Source organism: Camelus bactrianus, chromosome 14 (assembly GCF_048773025.1).
Source record: "Camelus bactrianus isolate YW-2024 breed Bactrian camel chromosome 14, ASM4877302v1, whole genome shotgun sequence".
In the NCBI taxonomy this organism is placed as follows: domain Eukaryota; kingdom Metazoa; phylum Chordata; class Mammalia; order Artiodactyla; family Camelidae; genus Camelus; species Camelus bactrianus.
The window spans coordinates 56,912,994-56,935,170 of NC_133552.1; the positions used below are offsets into that span (position 1 = coordinate 56,912,994).

The window sequence follows — 22,177 nt, forward strand, 5'->3', positions numbered from 1 at the left end:
ATCCAGGATTATACAATATTTGAAATTAAAAAGGGGGAAAATTTTTGAGTGCAGAACCCAAAATTAAAAACAACGACAACAACAACAAAAACTACTGGTCTCTAATGTGTGCTGGAACTGTCTTTAGAAAATAAAAGCAAAGCCAAACAGAAATGAGACAGTTAACTAGAGTGGGGATTTTGCTCTGCTGTTCAGGGGTTCCTCTATAATTCATTTTTGCACTGGCTTTGGGTTTCGGTTAGGTTTGAATTGTTGCTCATATTTAAACCAACAATTGGAATTGTGTTGTCATTTACGTCCACAAAAATATAGTTTAATACCGTAAGTTAATGACTTAAATATACTTTGCCTTTCTGGATGACTTATTTATGTCACTTAAAGGTAGCATTTCCGATCAGAATGAAGGATGTTCAGGGAATGAGAAAATAGGACCGTTTCCTTTTTTTTTTTTTTTTTTTCCTCCCCTTCTTTTACCGAGTAGAAGGAGATCCAGTCCGGGTTTTGCCTTCGACTCTGCCGCTGAATTTCGGCTGTGCAATGTGTAGCACGTTTCTCTCCCCTCCTTTCTCCTTCCCTCTAGCCTCCAGTGTCTGTCTCCAGGATTTCTCTCTTCCTATTTCAGGAGGACTCTCACAGGCTCCCTCAGCCTGTGTGAAGCTGAGGTTTCCCCTGGATCCCGTATATCCCCAACACATACCTCCACGCACACACATCCCCGAGAACCCCGCGCTCACACCGCCACACACTCGCGCGCGCACACACCCGCGGTCGCCGGTCCATCTCCTTCCCGGGAGAGCCGGCGCGCGTTCCCATCTCCGCCGCACACCCGGGCGAGCCGAGCTCGCAGCGCGCTAGGATTCTGCGGCTCTCAACTCGGATCTCAGCTCTCGACTCCCATGGTGTTTCCTTAAACATTTCTTTTCCTCCTCTCGTTTTTTATTGCACCCTTCTCGAACTGGGGGACTAGAGGAGCGAGGCGGCTGCTTTCCCAGCCAGCCTGGTTGGCTTGCCATCCTCCATCAGGCTTATAAAAGTTTGCTGAGCGCAGTCCAGAGGGCTGCGCTGCTCGTCCCCTCGGCTGGCGGAAGGGGGTGACGCTGGGCAGCGGCGAGGAGCGCGCCGCCGGCTCTGGCGGGCTTTCGCCTAGAGGGGCAAGGTGAAGAGCGCACGGGTCCCGGGGTTTGCCGAGCTGGATTTGCATGTTGCACCATGCCTTCTTGGATCGGGGCTGTGATTCTTCCCCTCTCCGGGCTGCTGCTGTCCCTCCCGGCAGGGGCGGATGTGAAGGCTCGGAGCTGCGGCGAGGTCCGCCAGGCGTACGGTGCCAAGGGATTCAGCCTGGCGGACATCCCCTACCAAGAGATCGCAGGTAAGCGCGGGCGCGCGGCACGGCCCTGCCCGGCTCCCGGGCCGCCCGGCGTCCACCACCTTCCCCCCTGTTGCTGAGTTGTTGGTGTTCACTTTCTGTCCCGGCTCTCCGGGCCGCCGCGCCTCCGTGCCGGGCGGCTGATGCTCGCTCGGCTTCTCCCGCGGGGGAAGGTGTGCGTCTCGGCTACCTCATTGTGTGCACACGCGGGAGCGCCCTCCATCCCTCCCGCGCTCGGCTCTCGCGCCCTCGCGCCCCGTTTGTCGCCGGCCCCGGCCGCGCGGGTCGGGGAGCCCAGCGCCCTCGGGGGCGGGCGGCGGCGCGAGGGCAGATCGCCGAGCCGGGCGCCCACCCCGCGCCGCTCGCTCAGGCAAACTTGGAAGAACTGCGGCCGCAGTTTGCCCAGCGCCACAGTCTGAGTGGCGCCTTCTTCGCTCCCGCCCTCGCGCCGGCGGGGGCGGTGGAGAGACGCCGAAGGCTCTCCTGGCCCCTGGCTCCACTCTCCTGCCCTTCGGGGAGGCAGAGCGCACTGCGCCCCGGTCGGGGGCGGGCGAGGCTGGTGATGGGGGGACCCCACCGGGGGCCTTGGCCTCCGGCATCTGCAGTTCCGGGCCGCTTTGGGGAGTTCGCGGGCCGCCCGTTTCAGATTTGGGGCGGGCTTTCCCGTTACGGTCCCTCAGTGCTTCCCCGATTGCGGTTGGTCACTCGCCGTTCGGAAGACACCCCAGCCACCAGGCGCGGCGCCCCGTCCTGAGCGCGGCCTCTCCCGCCGGCTCTTGGAAGCTGAGCCAACTTGAGCGGGTGGCTCACTAGTGGCTTCGCCTCGGGCTCCGTGGACCCTGTGTCCCCCGCGTGCCCGGCCACCAGCCTTCCTCCACTGAGAGCTCGGGAGTCCCCACCCCCTTTCTCGGCGCCAGGGTGTGGGTAGCGCTCGGTCTCCAGCAACTTGCGCGGCAGCCTGGGTGCGTGTTTTCCGGCTCTTAGCTCCAACCCAGTCCGAGCTTCTCGGGGGCTCTGTGAATGAAACGTGTTTGGGAGAGCTAATCCTGTGGCTGGGAGAGCACGGAACTGAGAGGCAGAGGCCAGGAGATGCTGCGAGGGCGCGGGCTGCTCAAATCTGGCAGTTGAGGTCCTCAGTGACCTCGGATGGTCGAGTCCAAACCCAGCCTCTGCATTTTGCTAAAGCAGCGGCTGCTGGATGAAAAGCATTTTGCAGATTATTTTAGAACATTACACTTGCGATGCGGAGTGGGATTGCTGTTTTATGATGGTTGATCCACAAACGCTACAAGTGAGGGTTTTTGCTTAAACCATTTTACTTATACCAGAATAAACACATTTATATAATGTGGGCATTGACGAAAGGAAAAAAGAAAACCAGCTTATACATCACGCTCACAGCGCGGAGCTTTATATACAGGGAGCCTTTTTCAATTCTGAGCCAGACATAGGCAGCCTCTGGTGAGTCGGAGGCGGAACCTGTGGTGAATTGTAAGACCTCTGTTCTATCCCTGTCACTTCTCCCTTTTCCTGAACGCCTTAATTTGTTAATCAGTGAATAGACAGCGACCGCCCCCACAGCTCCTTAAGTTTCTTAACTCTCCTTCCCCCTTTGTCTACTGTTATTTCATTCTTTTTAATTAATTGATAAGGATCAGCTTTGCTTTTTCCCCCTCCCCCAAATCTCAGGGAATTCATCTTTTAAAAGGTTGAGAGTATGGATCACTTCTTCTGGGAACTTTTTCTCCTCTAATCTGGGTTTTTTAAAACCGTGTCTTTTATTAAACACACACGTATTTGCCAACATGATTTCAGATAAGATATTTCAAAGAAGAAAATACTTAAGTATTCTTTAGTGGAGAATGAGACTTTCAGGAGACTATAGTTCATCCTTACTATGATGCAAATCTCAATATCAAAGCTAAGATTTTCAGTGTATATAATTTCTGTAGGCACCATTTACTTTCCTGAAATATTGCCAGTGGTGGAAATAAATCCTTCAGTGGAGTTTTAACTAAAGAGGGGTTTTTTTTTTTTTCCTTTTCCCTCTACCCCTTGACAATTACAGTGCTTGCTAATTAACTGTGAATTTCTAAAATGTGTGGACTTTTGTTAAACTCATTTTCTAGAACTAAGGGCGCTGTTGACCTAAACCCTCGTGTCCTTTGGTGCCGGTGGAAACAAGCAAGATACAGGTCACTGGGGGGTCAGAGGCACATCTGATAGGAAAAGAAATGCCTTGAAAGATAATTGTGTATTAAGGAGCAACATTTTTTCAAAGTAAACTTTACTCATTGCTACCTACTGCTGTTGGAATAATCACTTAGGTGTCCTGTTATTAAATGAACACACTTTACCTCTCCTCCCCAGCTCCTGGTACTATTTACTTTTAATTATCTAGTATATGGTGGTTATCCTTGCCTTCAACTCCTGATCCTTTGCCTTGTTTGGACTTCTAATGGTTTGCTTGAGAAACGGCATGTACCATTAGCCTGCCAGGGAACATGAATTTAAAGGAACTGCTGTTCAGATTTCAGATTCATGAGAGCTGTTTCTAATTGAAAGATACCTGCAGGTAACTTGCCTGGTGAACTAACTGAGAAGTGAAAAGGACATTATGTTTCATCATGACATTATTAAAGTTCTATGCAGAACTCACAATTGTGAAATAGTGTTGCCCTTTTCTGTTCTAGGATGGAGGGGAGTTCTTCAAACTCAAAAGACGAGGGGCTGGGATGGATAATATATGAAGTTCTCCTCTCGGAGAGTGCTGGGGAAGGAGGAGGCCTTCAAGGGGCAGCTTGTACCATTAATCTTCACTCAGCCCTGATTTGAAACCATCCCAGGCAGATCAGATAGACTATCTGTCCTTGTTTGAAAGACCTCCAAAGGCGTAGACTTGTGAGACCCTCTCAGCAATCCATTCTAATACTTAGGCATTTTTGCGGTATCGAAATATTTCCAGATACCTAGCCAAAAGCCTTCCCAGTGTGCCTGCTTGTTTTCTCTTGTTCTGTCTTCTGGAATGATTCTGAGCCGTGGATCATCAAGTTCTTTGTTAGGACTGTTATTCTGATAAAAGGTTAGTGTGAAACATGCCAGCCTTTTTCTTCAAGCATCAGTAATATTATCTCATTTTCCAATCCAACTCATCCTGTTGGCTGTAAACTTCTGAAGGAACTCCACAACTGAAAAGAGCATCTGCCTAAAAGTCTGGGCAATTCAGGGAAAGTTGTTTTATACTTACAGTGCCACTATTTTATGCTTTGAACCTTCTTGGAGTGATTAATTATAGCATGCATTTGTAGCTGACTAATGGTAACTTATTGGCTTACATGTTAATTTTTTTTCATTTATCTAATGCAACTTTACTTAGCAATCCCTTATGTAGAAATTACTATGTGCCCAGCACCTATTTGAAAACATTATCTACTTTGAAAACATTAAATATTGTCTTACTGACTTTTTATAATAACAGTAGATACTATGATTATCCCCATTTTAAAGATGAAAAGACTGAGCAACAGGGAAACAAATGGTAATCTTGCCCAAGGATGACTCAGCTAGAAAGTGATGAGACTAGAATTCAAATACAGGTGCACTGACCCCAGGCACTTAAGTCCATAGACTTCACCTTGCCCACTACCATTCTGTGTTTGTTGAGTGAATGTGTGCAAAATCATTTCCTCGTCTAACACATATATAACCTAGTGTTGTCAATCACCAAATGTATTCACTCAGTCCAAGCTGAGTATTTTTCTATTTACTTGCAACATCTATAATTTTTCATATCACTTTGAATTTGTATTTTATGTTCTCAGAAATTGGCCACGTTTCCATCACTAAATTGTCTGTGTATTTGTGCATTTTCCGGATCATTGTATAGATGAGGTTATATAACAGATGGAAACTAAAAAACATGTGTTGTTTTTTTCTCAACATACTGGGCCTACTTTCTGATTATTGGGTTAGTTCAAAAAAACTTACTATGGGAAATTATTATGGGGGTTAGAGGGAGGAGGGAAGCTCATCTCCATGGATTAGGGAAAAAATACAACTAACTCTCTTCTCACTAATTTACTTTACCCTCTTTGTCCCGTCTAAGGTATTCTGAGTGTTGGGCTACAGCTGTTGGATATTGAGAAATCATTAGAGGGGAGGGTATAGCTCAGTGGCAGAGAACATGCTTAGCATGCACGAGGTCCTGGGTTCGATCCCTAGTACTTCCTTTAACAAGCAAATGCACAAATAAACCTAGTTACCCACTCCCCAAAATAAAAAAAAAAGTATTAAATTCTTTCGCATCACTTTGATAACAGTTTATCTCAAAAATCTAAACATCTATCCCAAAATTGAAAGTTTAAAAGAAGAATATTCTCTTATATGCCACTGATACACGAGTGACTTTTTTAGTCCTTCCTTATTGTTTTCAAATTTCAAACCATGTAATGCTTCATTTTACCTGGACTTTGTCCAGCAGGTGGGCTTCCCAGACAATAGCCCTCCCTGCCCCTGCTCCCCAGCAAACCAGCTAATTTAACACACTTGATACCCAACTCTTTTTTCAATTTACATGTAGATATCACATTCACATAAACAAAAAAAACAGTGTTTGGTAAGTCTTACTCTTTTACAGACATATTACATCTCCTAGTTTGGGGATAAATAATTTAATTTCCATTTAGCTGCCTGCTGCACGGAGTTCTGATTTCTCTGCCCTCTGTTTAGTTAGCTGATGTCTTTAAAATCCTTTCAAAGAACGGTGTGAGGTATAAATGAGTTAGCTGAACTTCAAATGTTTTTTTTATGATTTGTCAAGTCACTCGATTTTTAAAAGATTCACATTAATTCCAGGTATCAAAGCAATCTAAAATCTGGGCTATTAGAAGTACCACTTGTTAGACTCTTGATTTGGGAATTAATTTTAGAATGATCCTTGCAAACAGAGTTATCTTAGCTGATTTAATTAGAAGATGATATGTCATCATTGAGAATAAGAGTTCATTTGAGTTGACTGATACACTCTTTTACATAAAATTCAGATCGTTTAACTGTGCCACCTTGTAATAGCTTGTGAGCAGAAATGCAGGCCACCATCAAAAGTGGTTGAAAATATAGAGTGTTATGTTCTTTAAAACATTGTAGTATAAACATTGCATTATAATGTACATGGGAGGGTGGCTAGTGTTCTTTTACAATTATGAGTGAGTATTATGAATACTTACAAAATATAAAATTATTGAGTCCTTTTAAACCAAAGTGACTTACCATTCAGTCACTTGATTTTTATAGAAATATGAGTTTAGGATAAAAATTGTAGACAAGGAATTGGTGATAAAGTAACTTATTAGCATAATCTTAATTTATATTCAAACCCACAAACGCTAACGTTATGAGACTGTTTCTTTTCCCCGTTAATTCACATCTCTCAAAAGACTTCTAGCAAGGCCAGTACGATGACTTAGATTTGTCTTGCCAGTATAAACAGAATAATTAATATTTCAAACTTAGTGCTTATATCCCTTTGCAGGCCAAATTCTGCTCTTAAATTCTTTTGCTGGCACATAACTAGGCTTTAAATAGTTTCATAGATTTCTCCAGTACTCAGTTTTCAGTGATTTACATGTTAGTTTTTAGTGATTTACATGTAGTTGATTCCTTGGGATGGCATATTTGTAAATAAAGGGTTTCATAGTGTTAAGTCTTGGGTAAAGGTTTAAAAATTCGAATCATCCGGGATGGAAATATTTAAGAGTTTTTAATAACCCTGGATGAAAAAGATTTCTAAACAAATGGAACAGTTAGTAACAAAGAAAAACAGAAATTTGATTCCATGTTTACACATTATCCAGGTTATCGATTATTTTTATAACCTAGTCTCCATGTTCTGTAGGCGTTTTTTTTTTTAACTTCTCCAATCAGTAGTTCTTGTTTACCTACTGTGTGTAAGTCCCTGTGCCAGATGCCGGCTGTAGGGCCCCAGGGAATTTTAATCCCAGCGGGGCAGCAGAAATGCAGGGCCCCATTCATTTGCATGGCTGAGACCAGTGTGCAGCACTAGGGTACCTGGCACCGGGAAAGCATTTAATAGGATTGGCTGCTCTGATCACAGGGTTATGGGACTGCATCCTCCGGGAAGAGCGCTGGGCCCTGAAGCAAGAGTATAGTCACTAGGAAGGGGAGAGCAGAGGGCTCACACGTTACTATATGGTAACCAGGCCCAGAAAGCAGGAGAGAGTTCTAGAATCTGGAGAAACAGCCCATGAAGGGGGCGAGGGGTGTGAGAGAGACAGCAGAAGAGCCTGAGGGCCAGGTTAGTGACTTATATACCTAATCCAACGATGGCCCACGCATATTGGCCAACCGTGGGTTACTTTTTCACCGCAGGCATGGACCTTAGCTGTAAAGTCTGTGGGCTGAACATAGCCCAAAGAAGCAGATTTTTAACCATTTAGGGCCTGCCTGTTTTGTGTACCCTGGGTCTATAAAAGACTCCAGGCAGCTGTCACCCTCCACGCCCTGTGGCTGAGCATCATGGCCTAGGCAGGTAATTCCCCTCTCCCCGGCCATGCAGTCGCCTCTTCCCCCTCCAGGTAGCGGCCCCTCTGGTGTCTCTGGAAGGTCTCCACTCTGAGGGACTTCCCCGTACTTGCAATCTGTCAACGTGCCTCCCAGAGAAAGCTTGTCGGGACCTGCTGTCCCCACGGGGTCTCGCCTCTTTCCTTGACCAGCGCTGAAATCCCTCCAACTCATTACAGTGACTTTGGCCTTTAACCCAGAGCAGTGAGAAACTGTTGAAGTGTTTTAATCAGGATTGGACATGGTTTTGACCATTACTTTGATTCCTCTGTAGAGAACGGATTGGAGGGGAGCCAAAGGCAGATACAGGAAGAGGAGGAGATGTTAGTGACAACCAGAGTGGTGACTGTGGGAGTGGAATGAGGTCGAAGGGCTCAAGAAATATTTAGGAGGTAAAATTGAGACCACCCAAACCATTAATCGGCCCAGAGTTATTTACTGAGCATCTACTATATAATTGACAATAAGGATGTGTGTGTGTGTGTGTGAGAGAGATGCGTGTGTGTGAGAGAGATGGACAGACAGACAGATTGAGAGACATAAGCAAGCATCCCAGAAATGTTTATTGAATTAACAAACCTGAATAAATACTGATACAGTTCATCTGTACTTTTTAGTGGAGAACAGAATATTATAAAAGCAGCAAAGGACTATTACGAGTATCAGTCTGGTCGAGAGGAAAATATTTCCCGAATAGGGTGGGGTGTGTTATTAACTCTCAGCAAGTATAGAATTATCAAAATGTATGTCATCATTTTGAAACTCAAGTCACAGTGTTTTGTCCTGTGGCAGTATAAATTTTTAAAAAAATTTTCACTAAGATGAAGAATTAATTAAATGGTTACTTCACTGCTCAAGATTTAAACAATAGTGTGTCTATGGTTTAAGTACCAAATTACATTACTGATTGTAATGATAAGAATCACAGAATGAGGACATTTCTTTGACCTTGCTGAAAGCAGGAGGTAAAATTTAATTGGGACTGTATTAGGGTTCTCCAGAGAAATAGAATGAACAGTATATAGAGACACACATACACATATATATATACACACACACACACGTATATATATTTATATGTGTGTGTGTGTGTATATACAGAGAGATATGAGATTTATTAGATAGTTAGATAGAAAGGGATATATATGAGGAGATTTACTACAGGAATTGATTCATGCAGTTCGACAGGCTGGGAAGTCCCACAATCTACCATCTGCAAACTGGAGACCCAGGAAAGCAGGTGGTATAATTCAGTGAGTCACAAGGCTTGAGAAGCAGGCATTCTGAAGGCTGAGGGCAGGAGTAGACATCCCAGCTCAAGAAGAGAGAGAATTTGCCATTCCTCTGCCGTTCTGTTCCATTCAGGTCACCAGAGGATTGGATGATACCCACCCACGTTAGTCACTCAGTCGGCTAAATCAAATGCTAATCTCCTCTAGAACCACACTCACAGACACACCCAGAAATAATGTTTTGCCAGTTATCTGGGCATCCCTTAGGCCAGCAAAGTGGACACAACATTAACCATCACAAGAACCTTGAAGGAAGGGTGGCATTTGACAGAGGGCCATGAAAAGAAGAAGGCATTTGGGGTGGGGTGAAATGCAAGAGCAAAATAAGGCTTGTGGAGGAGAGTCAGAAAGGCATGGATTCAGGACTTGTGAAAAGTCACGTCGGACAGATAGGCTGGGGCTGGGGTTTGATGGACCTGGAACACCCCAGGCTTTGTATGGCAGGAAGTAGGTCATAGGCTGAGGCTTGTGGCAGCGAAGTGCCATGAGGGGGCACTGCTTATGGCTGGGATGGAGCAGACAGGAGATGATGGAAGGCCCTGGGAGAAGGAAGGAGGTTGGCTAGGGCGCTGTTTCAGATGCTAACACATGAGCTGTGGGGGGCCCAGGTGAGGACCAGAGGCCGAGAAAGGGGTGAATGAGGTCATCAGAAAAAGAAGAGGCAAGATTAAAAAGAAAAAAAATTTAAAAAGTGCTCTGTTACTTAGAAGTTCCAATAGGATAGTTTAAAGAGGACAAGCTAGCTGTTGAAACTCTGGCCTAAAATAATCTGTGTCACTTAAGATACTTTTGGCTGCAGCTCACAGAAAACCCTGACTCAATTCAGTATCCTTACGCAATCATGGAAGGAAAGCCATTATTTGATTCACGGACAAGTCCCAACGTAGAGCAGTTCCAGGAGTGAGAAAGTAGAAAGTGATAGCATCAGCCTGGCCCCAGGTTCTCCCCCTCTTTGGACTCACCCACCCCCAACTCTGCTGAGTCAGCTCCAGGATGGAAACAAGGTGGCTGCTGGAGTGCCGAGGGGCAGAGCCTCCTTCCAGGGCCCAGAGGCACAAAAAGGGACCATGTCTTGCCATGTGCATCTCCTCATCGATGAGGCAGACGACCCTCAGAAGCCCCCCAGCAGATCTACCCACCTTTCTCCTTCTGGAATTGCTTCCTCTGCCCGTGCTGGGAGGAAGGAGGAAAAGGACTGTGGCCTTGATCAAAACTCGTCACAGTTACACCCTCAGACAGCGGGGGCCAGTACTCACCTTCCTCATGCTTATAGCCACTGAATTGCTTGGTTAATCTTCATCATCTTCTTAAGAATCCCAAGGAACTGAGGGGCAATGGAAAAGCAGAGAGGAACAGCTCAGAGTATCTGAATTGCTTGGCATTCTTGCTTTAGACCAGTGTTTCTCACCTCTGGCGGGTGGTGAACTGATATGTGTTAACCAGTCGGCTCTCAGGAGGAGAGAATGTGGGGAGACCTGATTTGTAGCATTTGCCAGTCTCTGTGGTCCGAATCTTCCCACCATCACCCATTTCCAGCTACTCACAGCTGAACAACCAGCTCACAAAATTCTACAAAATTTAACAACTGGTTCTTTTAAGTTGGAAAGAATCAAGGCTATCCTAGAATCATGTGTGATGTTAAAAAAAAAAACAAACAAAAACCTTTACTTGGGCTTCATCTTCAGGCATTTTGATTTAATTGGTCTGGGAAGGGTGCTCGCCTCCCTCTCCCTCCCTCCCTCCCTCCCTCCCTCCCCTCCTTCTCTCTCTTTCTTTTTAAAAATTCCCAAGTAATTCTATGTGCATCCCGGGAAGAGAACCAGCGGTCTGGAGCAGTGCTTCATAAGCTTCATCATGCGGCAGAGGGCTTGTTAAACACAGGCGCGTGGGCTCCACCCGCAATGTGCCTGGTTCAGTATTCCCGGGATAGGGCCTGTAATTTGCCTTTTTAACAAGTTCCCAGGCGACGCCGATGCTGTTGGTCCAGGCCCCATCCTTTGCGTTTCCTGGGGGGCCACGCTCTGGGTGCATTCAACGTGGTTTTGAATATGCGTTGTTGTCGGGGTAGACAGTCACATTTGGGCCATGGTTTTGTGTTATTTTTCACCTTGACTTTGGGTAAGAAAATCCACCCAGAAAGAGTTGTTGATCCAATGGCACACGCACCCAGTTTCCTCAGCCTTCTTTTAGATGTTTATATTGGCCACTAGGGGGACAAAGGGAAGGAGAGTGACTGCATTTGTTCGGTCCAACAGGACCCCTGCCTGGAGCAGAAGGGGCCTAACCCAGCTTTGGCGAGCACTGCTCTGGGGGAGAGGCAAGCACAGCATCGCTTTAAAGGGAAGCTGGGAAAGGGCGCTCGCAGCTCCCCTCACAGTAGGATGACTATTACTCTTTGCTAATATGGTAGGGTTTCTTTGGGTACGTAGGACTCATTTTGGGGTCCTTTTTAGACGGTTTCTGGTCAAGAGTAATTCCAGCCCCCAGCCCCCTCTTTGAGCTAGTTTTCCTGTGCAGATCGAGCCGTTTGTTCCCGACTTCTAGATCCAAGGAGACTTCATTTAGAGTCATTCTTCCTTTTATACACGTTTAATTAGAGACGTCGCGCCGTACATCCTGGGCGCTCAGGCCTGTGTTCTGAAGGCGTTACCGGCTAGTGTGTGCTCGCCCCTTGTTACAGTTTTTGGATTTCTTGAGAAATTGACTTCCTCTTTTTGTGTCCCCGGGAAAAGCTGAGATTAGCAGGGGCCAGTGCTCCTCTGCTGAATTTCAGGGAACGAGAGGTGTTTCCTCTTCAGGTTGCAGGGAAGTTGAGGCAACTCTTTTCTTTGCAAAGAAAGCCCTTTGAGACCTCCCCCCAAATGACGAATGACTCTGAATGATTGTTTCCCTAATGGGTCAGAATAGCTCAGAGTCACCAGCACTTTTGCAATGGACTTGAAAAAAGTCACCATGCTTTTGGATATTAAAGATATTTTTAAATGACAGGCTTTAACTTTTTCCTGGAAAAGTAAGAACATGTTGTCCTTGAGCTGTTGTTTGCTTATCCTGTGTTAATCCAAATCCCAATGATGGGAAGGTTTTCTTAAAAAATGGTAACATTTAAAATCGCTGATTTCTTTTTTCTTTTTTTTTCTGGCCAAAGGTATAACAAATGTTTCTGAAGAGTTTAAATGCTCTTTGACCTAATGGGAGCTCTATTTGGAAAATAAGAATTTATAATTCTAAAGAATTAATAATCTGGAAAGGCAGGATCGCTGAACACTTGATCTGTTACAGCTTCTCCTCCAGCTGTACGTTTGCACTGAATTTCGGGAACATAGTTGACTGTTACTTTTACATTATCAAGTGCTAATGTGTGAAAGGCTTTATTGTGCTTTTGCTACTCATTTGATTATGTGGTTATCTTATTCAATATTCTTGCACAGACTTGGGGGTATTCAGACACCAAGAGGTCAAGTACTAAGTTAAAAGCTTAGGCCAGTCTTTTTTATATGACTGCCATAAAGAATATATTCATTTCACTTATATTACCACATGGCTCTCATAAAAGGTCAATTTCAACGGAATATAATGGGTTGCAAATGGCAAATCTTTTGTCATCAACAACAAAATTATGACATATAATCTCTTTTCAATGGCCACCTTCCCTTCTTTAAAAAAATAACTCGGGGAGCTCTTAAAACCAGAGATCTTCATGGTGTGTTTTATATGATAGACTTATAAAGATTGTACAAACCCATGTTTTTCTATTTTAATCAAGAAAATGTATAGAGTAATCATACTTAAATTCCAGTTGAAACAATACATTAGGTGCAACAGATACTCATAGAAAAAATGTGAAATTATACTTAATTTAGCGAATTAACGCTGAATCAGTTTCTCAGCCTGGGTTATTGATGCAAAGATGAATAATTTAATATCGTGAGAAGTTATATGCATAAACGTAAGCTGTTGGCTGTGATTTAAAAGTGGCAATTTATTCTTATCTAGATCATGCTTAGTAAATTATACAAAGGTTTTCAGTTTAACAGAGGGGTGACTATATACGGAAATAGAGGTTATAATGATCTTAATTCTATGTGGTAACCAGGGTGGCATTTTATAGCTGGAATAGCAATTTCCCATAACTGAAAAACCTGTACACATTTTAAAGTGAACCTTAACCTTTCTAATCATTCGTTTATAAAGTACAACTCTTGACAGAGCCATTGTGATTCCTCTGAAATATTTATGATGTTGTATGTGCCAGAACAAGTTTAAAAATGCTCTGTGTTTTGAAAGGTTTTGAAACAGTATTATTTGGGGGAAAAATGAGGCTCTCTCCAAATTACTATAATCAGGAAAAACGGAAAGATGGAATTCAAATAAGTGAGAGCAGGCTTCCCCCAGCGTGAGGCTTGCTGTAGCTGTCTTCATTCTGGGTGCCAATGCTGATTTTAACCTAATTAAGCATGAGAGAGAACCAGTGGCCTCAGAGATAAGCCTGAAGGTTCCTGCAAGTCCCAGGCTGCGCATCCCCTCCCGGGCACTGCCGGGGAGCCTCTGCCTGGGACTTCTGGAAGGTGCCAGGGATGCCCAGAAGGAGGCTCTGGTGTGCAGTGCCAGCCCGGAGGTGTACCACCTCCAGCCACGTTTCAGCTTGGTTCCTGTGGAATTGATTTTCACGGCTCATGACAGAAGCTGTTTTCAGCCCTTGAAAAGGAAGTGGCTGGGGCTGGTCCTCCTCACACAAACAGCAAATTGCTCCGTGGCTTTCAGAGCCTTCGAGGTCTGTTACCTTACGGTTCTAATGGCCTTTTAACAGTGTTTCCAGCTGAGCAGCAGATGTAAAGGATACTGAACATTGAAAGCACTGTTCTTTTTTTTCTCCTCCCCTCCCCGAAAGAATCATTCTTTACAGACATTGTGCAAACACCACATCCTAAGACCTATTCAGTGGCATGTTAGATTTGAAAAACTGAACCACATCTCAGATAAATATAACATATTGTCGCTGCCATCTATCCGCCACCTTGTTGGGCTCTGCGTCCCGAATCACTGCCCGTCAGGAGCTGAGATTATGTCACCATTAGTGGTGGCCCCATTTGGTAATATCTCATCAGGGGAAAAGTAATTAATGGAGCCCCAGGAAGCTTCTTAAAAAACCTTACACTTTCAGTGAATTCATTTTAACCCTAAAAATGACAGTCTATTTCTGAAAGCCATATGTTTAACTTTTAGAATTATATCCAGTCTGCCTTTGGTTTCCTTTTTGGTTGCTTTGCGAGTCCTTTTGGTCCTCCTGTGGGGCAGGGTGGGAGGAGTTTCCTGAAGAGGCTGCTATGAGCTCCCTGCTAAATGAACTTGAAGACCTTCACACTAAGTTTTGGTCTGAGGTTGCCATTTCAGTCTTGCGGGCTTTGGGGAAAACAGTGAAACATAACTTCAAAACACTTGTCGAATTGGACATTTTCCATTAAAAAAAAAAATTAAAGAAATAGTACCTCTTTTGGTTTCACTTAGGTCTGAGCAGTGCTTCTGTATTTCAGCTTTCCAGTGGTAACTCGACAAGTTAAGGGAAAACCAGCCATGCAGATAAGTCATCATTCCTCACTCCAGGAACTCACCTGTTTTACAGGCTTTTGGAGGACCTGTAGGAAGTATCTGAGCTGCCACTCTTTTTCCCCCCAAAGCTGAAAACACAGACACATTGCAGCTCCGATGTGAAAAGGCACTCGGTTTCCTCTCCCTCCTCCTCCTCCCCTTCTTCGCTCACATCACCCATCTGGTTGTCCCGAGGGCATCCCACTCGATGGGTAGCCTGATGGGGAAAGAATTTTAATGTGATCAAGTTTAAAATTTAGTGTGATCAGTCTAGCTCTTCTAAAGAGCAGTGAATCACGTGGGGTACTTTCTCTGGTTTCCGGGTTAAGCAGAGACTGGCTCGGACTCCTGGCTCCACTGCTTAGCCTTTATCTTTTCTGAACCTCTCTGTGCCTTAATTTTGTCCTCTGGGAACTGGGATACTAACAGTCCCCACCTCTCAGCGTTTTGATCGTATTACATGAATTAACATTCATACAGCTCTTAGAATAACGCCTGGCATTAATAAAGGCTATAGACATGTTTGTCAAACAAGAAATGATGGATAAGTAAATTGATCCCTTTGATGGGGGTAGGGATAGCCGAGGGAATGACTCCTCCCCAGGACAGGAAGGGGTAGGGTCCTCCCATCTCCAGGGCCCTGCTGGCCTGCACAGCTGACATCTGGGGTTGCTGTGCTTTGTGATCTGATCTTGTGCCACTTGGGAAGGACCTGGTAGCCTCCTTTCCTGAAGCAGTCACCCTCATATTGGCCATTCTGGCTGTGTGGGCCTCCTGAATCCCTGACCTGGCCTCTGTCCCACCTGTAGCCTTGATTACCTTCTGGTTTACAACTCAGCTGCTTACTGAGTCTCCCCAGGAAGGCTGGACAGACTGCTGGGCCAGACCTGTGTCCCCCAGGGTGTGGGTGCAGGCCTCCCTTTGAGCCTCCAAGTTTACCCTAAGGTTGGTGTCAAGTAGCCCACCGAGAAATCTCTTCCTAGAGGGTCCTAAACAGAATTTAAGCCAGCAATCCCTCTTCTCTTTGGCTTTCCTGCTTTGGTGCAAAGCTCAGAGAGGAGAAACTGGGAGACGTGGGGGTGGGGAGCCATTACCATCCCTCTGCCTCCCCTTTTCCCACAGCCCTGGGGCAGGGATGGGTTTGCTACCCTTTCTCAGCCTGGCTGACCCCTAGCTCTTCGTCCAGGTTTGGAGACTTCTGTCTCCTAAAGAGGTCAGGTAACAGACACCCATGCCCTTGGAGGTGGAAGCTTGGAAGAAAATACTGAATTAAAGGGCAAACAAAATTGAATCAGTTTAAGTATTTGCAAAATATCATCCCCAGTAAATAAGCAAGATGAAAACGTCCAAAGAATCTCTCAAATAGCAAGTTAACTGGGAATAATACGAATTCCTTGTTTATATGGGAATCTTTGGACTTCCTGGCAGATGGTACCATATAGATGCAAAAGGACTTAATGCCTTGTTTCATGCTTACTAATTGATTATTTTAAAGGTTTTTTTTTTTTTTTTTTTTTTTTTTTTACTACTTTGAACCCTGGTATCCTTTTCTATATAAAGGGGCAACAATAGAGCTTGGTTCATAATATTTTTGTGAGGATTAAATGACATAATGCAGGTGAACAGCTGACAGAGAGAAGTCCCCAGTAAATCTTAGTTCTTTTTTTCCCCAAGTCCCTCCTGACACACGTATCGTGATGGGAAATCTTCCTATTTCTTATTCGGAAGAGGAGCGAGAACCTAGGAGGCTGTAATCCCCACTCTAAGACTTAGTCACTTTTAATTTTCTTTGTGATAAGCTTCTGAGAGAGAAGCTTTAATGGAACGTTAAAAGGTGAGCCTGAAATGCTGTTAAATGTCAAATAGCAAATCCTTCAGAAACATTTACTTTCTCTTCTTTTTGGTCTTGTACTTGGAAATGGCTTGAAACTTGCCTTTCAGGCCATTCTCACTGATTTCTGTCATGCATGCTGCTGGCAGACGGCTATATGGTTGTTCCATTGGTTTGATTAGTTTAATTTGCTTAAACCAGCAGTTCTTAAAGTCACCCAGGAGGTTTGTTCAAATGCGGGCTGCTGGGTCCCAGGCTGGGAGTTTCCGATTGGGAGGCTCTGAGATGGGGCCAGTGCCCAGGTGACGCTGATGCTGACGGCCCCTGGATCACACCTTGAGACCCACTGGCTTACAGGTTAAGCATTAAGCCATCAAAAGTCAGTTTGGTTCTCCAGTGGCTTGAGAATAGATTTCCACCACATTGGTTTGACGTTCAGAATCTCAAACTATCCTTCCGTAGTTCTAAGCATCCTGCTAGAAATTTCTGTCTGATAAAAACTTTTCCACTAAACCTCATCTCATTTACTAACACCTCATAACAGAGCTCGGTCTGTCCTCCTCACTTTTCCCCACCAAGGAAGGTCCAGTTGACCTCAAATTCCCCATCGTGAACTTGTCCTCGGTCATTCAGTCCCTAATTTCTCCTTCTTTGCCAAGCTTGCGGAATGTTGGTCTGTTCATTTGGTAACTAATCAAATTCTGCCTTCTCGTGACCCTTGTCTTATCTCGTGTCATTTAAAATGAGTCTCTTGATTTGTGTTTTCCATGTTTGCTATGTGGTGGCTGAGAAAACTTTAATGCGTATTCGTACTCCCTAGGACCTAGTGCTTGAGCATAGTAGGTCCTCAGTAAATAACTGACTACTCCTTAATTGGAAATATAAAGAGATTTTTTGAGAGGGCCAGGCCTTCCTGACAGCCTTCAGTAAGATCAAAATTAAATGGTGTAATATAAAGACATCCTTAAATATTTTCTTTGAAAGATTGTGGCTAAGTTATTATATTAGCTTAGCCAGTGGAAATCAATTTATGAAAGTATAGACCACCAGAGTTTATTGTGGAGAACGTGCATTTTGTTGCTTTCATTTTATTTTAAAGCATAACATTTCTCCTAGTGAAGCACCTGCTATATATAGGTTTTTGTCTATCAGAATGGTTTTTTTTTTTTTCAGAACGTAGCATATTTTAGCTATCACTGACAGCAATTTTCAAATACATGGAAAGATTAGAGAAGTTAAATGTAAAGAGTACTTTAAATTGCAGTGACATTTCTTGGAAGATAAAGAAATTGATAGAGAGGAAAGTTAGTTTAAAAGGTCAGGCCTAAGGATAAAGCAGTCAGATTGTACCACCTTTAGAATGATCTGTTTATGATGGAGGCTTTGAGCAATAAATGTGTCACAGGGATGTTCATAGGAACCACTTGTAACTTTGTGAATGCCATTTAAAACTCTTCCCTAAGTTCTCTTGCCTCGGTTTGGGTCAGTACAAATTTATTTTTAACCAGTCGGTTAAAGAAAAGCACCCCCAGTTTCCCTGCCCTTGAAGTGCACAGAGAGCAGTGAAGACAGACGTATGGATGATTAATTTCAGGACTATGTAGGGAATGGAGTGATAAAGGCACCGGGAACCCAGAAGAAAGTGGGTAAAGCTCAGAGGGCAGGTAAAGGAGACCTCCTGGAGGGGGAGGGTAAGAGAAAGTGAGGGTCTGAACCAGGGATTCTGAAATGCCCCTTTTCTCTACTAGAACAGCTTACTTCTTCCATGGTATTAATTGTCCTTTCATATAAATGGATGAACCCTAATTATATAGTAAAACGGGAAGGTGAAATTCCTCTGTTCAACGGAAGCTCATGCCCTGTGAACTGCCTAAGAAATGGGCAAAGCTGATTTTTGAAAAGTGCCATCAGTCTTTGCTCAAGCAGACAGAACATGCATCTGCCCTTAGGGAACTGTGTATGATTACTCAAGGATGGTATTTAACCCCAAATGATTTAAACTCCTATATTTTAATACATTTTCTGGAGAAATATTAGGAAGACAACCCCATTTATCCCACATGACAATCCCTTTTTAAAAAAGATGTAGTTTTAAATGGTGATACCATGTAATATACGAACATTCCTTTAGGGATATTGGCATACAATTGTGTCGCATATGTAAAAAATTGAGAACATCATGGCTACTCTTTTAAAGTGGGCATGTATAAATAGACATAAATATTTTGATAATCAGAGGTGACACTAATGGTAAGGCAGTTTTTTTTATTTGTTTGTTTTTGTTTTTTGCCATGGGTGGCTGAAAAGAACAGTTCATGCTGTGAATCCTTGTTACTTTCTTGTGGAGATGGTGCAGTAAGTAGTTTTGCAGCCGGAGAACAGGTGAAAACCCCGTTAGCTTTTTTGTGCCCTCTGTGATCTGACTTGGCTTCTTTTTCAGTTGGTTTCTATGTTTTCTATCACATTTGAAACTGTGAACATTTAAACTCTGTGCTGCTGCAAGGTTTGCATATGAAGATGTTCTGCGTAGGTTCTGAAGTCATAAAAAACAGGGAGGATGCCCAGATGACAACGAGCAGGAACATTCCTCCTTTAAAGAAAAGCCTCCCCATTCTCATTTGTAAAGCAAAATGCTCTCTCTTAAAAGCAACAGCTGCAGAAAAAGCAGGAAGGCAGAACACACTAATCCAAGTTGTAAAATATGTTTGGGTAACTCAACAGAGATTGGACTGTTTCTGAGGGGGGAAAATCAAAATCTAATTTTAAAATGAAGGTATTTAAAAGCCTGGCACAAGAGGGCCTTATTTACGGACTTGGTGAGCAGCCCGGATGTGGCCACTTCGCTGCCCTCCCTGGAGGTCCTGCCCAGCTTGCTATGCTCTGTGCTTGCAGTGGGGGTCTTACAGGGCAGCCGTGGTCACGTGTGTTAGCAGACACCTGTCTTTTCAGAAAGCCATGGTTGCTGAAATAAGAGAATGCCACACATCGCTTTAATGCAACAGCCATCATTTTCCTTAAATGGTTCTGTTTTTCTTAAATTTGTTTTGTACAAATTAATATTTATTTCTAAAAACAAGGTTGAAATTGTTTTTTTTTCCTTCCCAGGTGGAACTGAAGCTCTGAACTTACAGATTTCTTTCGATGTTGTACATATTGATCCTCAGGGTGCACTGAATTTTTCCTAATGGAATGGTTGTCGCATTGAAAGTGTTGTTGCTTTTCAAATTGTATGCCTGATTTCTGAATGAAGGACATAACACTGTCTGAAGTGTTGAATGGTACATCTTGAGACCCTGTTTCTCAGACAGTGGACCAATTTCCTAACCTGAAAAATATAACCCTCTATATATAGCACATATTTTTGAGGTTGGGGAATATGGAGGTGTGTGTGTGTGTGTGTGTGTGTGTGTGTGTGCATGCATGTGTGAATTCACTAATACCATGATGAATAATAACAAAGTTTTGTTAAAGACTGTTAATAAACCTGATTTGCTAAGGCATTCCTTTCAGCTGTGATAGACACCTTCATTGAGTTTTCCACCCTCTGAAGGAAGTTTCTTTGTTCATTTAAAAAAAAATGGAAGATGGCTATGTTCACCCCTGTATCACTGATGCTCATTTGGAAAAACGAGACAGACACTATGCTCTCCCGTGGACAGTGGAGATCAGTTTCTTTTTTGAAGAAGGAATGCACTGACAGGGAATAATGTCTCTCATCTCTTACCTCTTGCAATATTTTATTGAAACATTTTGGAGCAGTAATCACTTTCTGACTTGAAGTGCAAGCATAAAACGTAAGTATCCGATACATTTGATTTGTCTCCCACTAGTCTGTAAGCTCCTGGAAGACGGGCGTGTCTGATGTATCCTGGCACCCTCAGTGCCTGGCACACAAAAGGCAGTCATTCGATACACCTACATTGAAAGTACCAAATTATGACAGTGACCTGGACTTTTGCTTGATTTCTAGAAAACCACCTTCATGTAGATGTTGACCAACTCATGTGTATTCTCCGTTATAAAAGACATTCTGTACACTACTAGGTGTAGGCTAACTTCCAGCCATTATATTGTGACTTTTGGTTTCTATAGATTTATTGAGCACAAGTGAGGTTAGAGTACCTGGTCCTTAATAAGTTTACACTCTAGGAGGGCATGGGGTACAAATGTCATGTAAGTTATTTCCTATTGAGACTGATGTTGAGATTTTCTCCATCGTGTAAATTAGTAATCTAGAGAGTAAACTTTATGTTTAGCGTTTGTCCAGCTGAACATTATACATTACTGTTTCCACCCTAGTTTGTAGGGAGAGAGAGAGAGAAACAGCATCCTTGTATTTTACCTATACATTTGCTTCTGGAAAAAAAAAAACTATTATAGAACGATGACTTTTACAGTGAAGTGAATGGTCTTATTCCACTGATATTTTTGTAAGGATAACGTAGACTATCTGCTCTCTTTTCTCTTGCTATTACAAAAGGATCAAATGATTGACCTTTCCATATAGCTGAAGGTTGCCCTTTAATGAAATGAAATGGAATCAAGATACAGCATAGAAATTGTAGTAGGATTGTTAACAATGGACTAGATGTTCCATGACTGTGTATATGTTATAAAGTAACGTTGACTGCGCTCTCTCTCTGTCCTGCATGCAATTTTAAACTCTTTACTTGCAGGATCTTATAATCACTTGCAACATCTTTTTGTCATAGATATTACCATTCACATTTTACAGATGAGAGGGTGCAGTTAGCTTGTCCAAGGAAATAGGTGGGTAAGCAGATGAGCCAGGAAGATTCCACAGCCTGTGGATTTAACTACTACTCGTGCGAATCACACAATGTTCTTCTTTACATGAACAAAATGACTCTTTCCGGAATTAAAATAATTTTTTTCCCTGGATCATTGGGCTATGTAATGGTTTATGCAGTTCTTTCCAAATATTATGAATCACTTAACTTTCCATTGTTAGAGGGGGTAAGAAGTAGCAAACATGACTATCCCTGAGACATCTCTAGAATCTTCCAGTAAGATCAAGTGATAACTTATTTCTAGCATAGACTTTAAGTCATCATGTGTAAAACTATATTGTTACATTACTGTTATTCTAGTGTTTCTGAATCACCTTTCTAGGTTTGAACTCCCTTTCTAAGTTTAGAGAAATCTTCATCCTTTTGAGTCTAAGGGAAGGCAGAAAAAGAAAAAGAAAAAAAAAAAAAGGAAGAGCATTCCTGTTTCTAGGGAAATTGAGTGTAAATCCACTACTCCAAAATTCTACGAGAAATGTGGTAGCTGTTTGAAGATTTTAAGCTTCTCCAGGGCTAGGTTAATGCTGTTTTATTTGTTTCATATATACTTTGCCTAGGGTTGGACAGACAGATAAGCTTCTTAACTGGTAGATTTAAGTGACTATCTGTTCACTTTTGGGGTATCAACCTAGGGTTTAGTGAAAAATATTGAAGGGCAACAAGTATTGAAGGGAAAAAGAAGATTAATAAAGATGAAGTAACTTTGATATTTTGG

General features: G+C 43.4%; 1 protein-coding gene across 1 annotated transcript in view; it reads left to right on the forward strand.

Moving 5' to 3' along the window:
- The first annotated feature begins 552 nt into the window (after positions 1–552).
- Positions 553–22,177, forward strand: part of GPC6 (glypican 6) — a 998,187-nt gene continuing 976,562 nt past the window's right edge. The window contains exon 1 of the mRNA XM_074378417.1: positions 553–1,369. Coding sequence (XP_074234518.1) covers positions 1,210–1,369 — 160 coding nt within the window. The 5' untranslated portion in view covers positions 553–1,209. The remainder of the gene's footprint in view (positions 1,370–22,177) is intronic.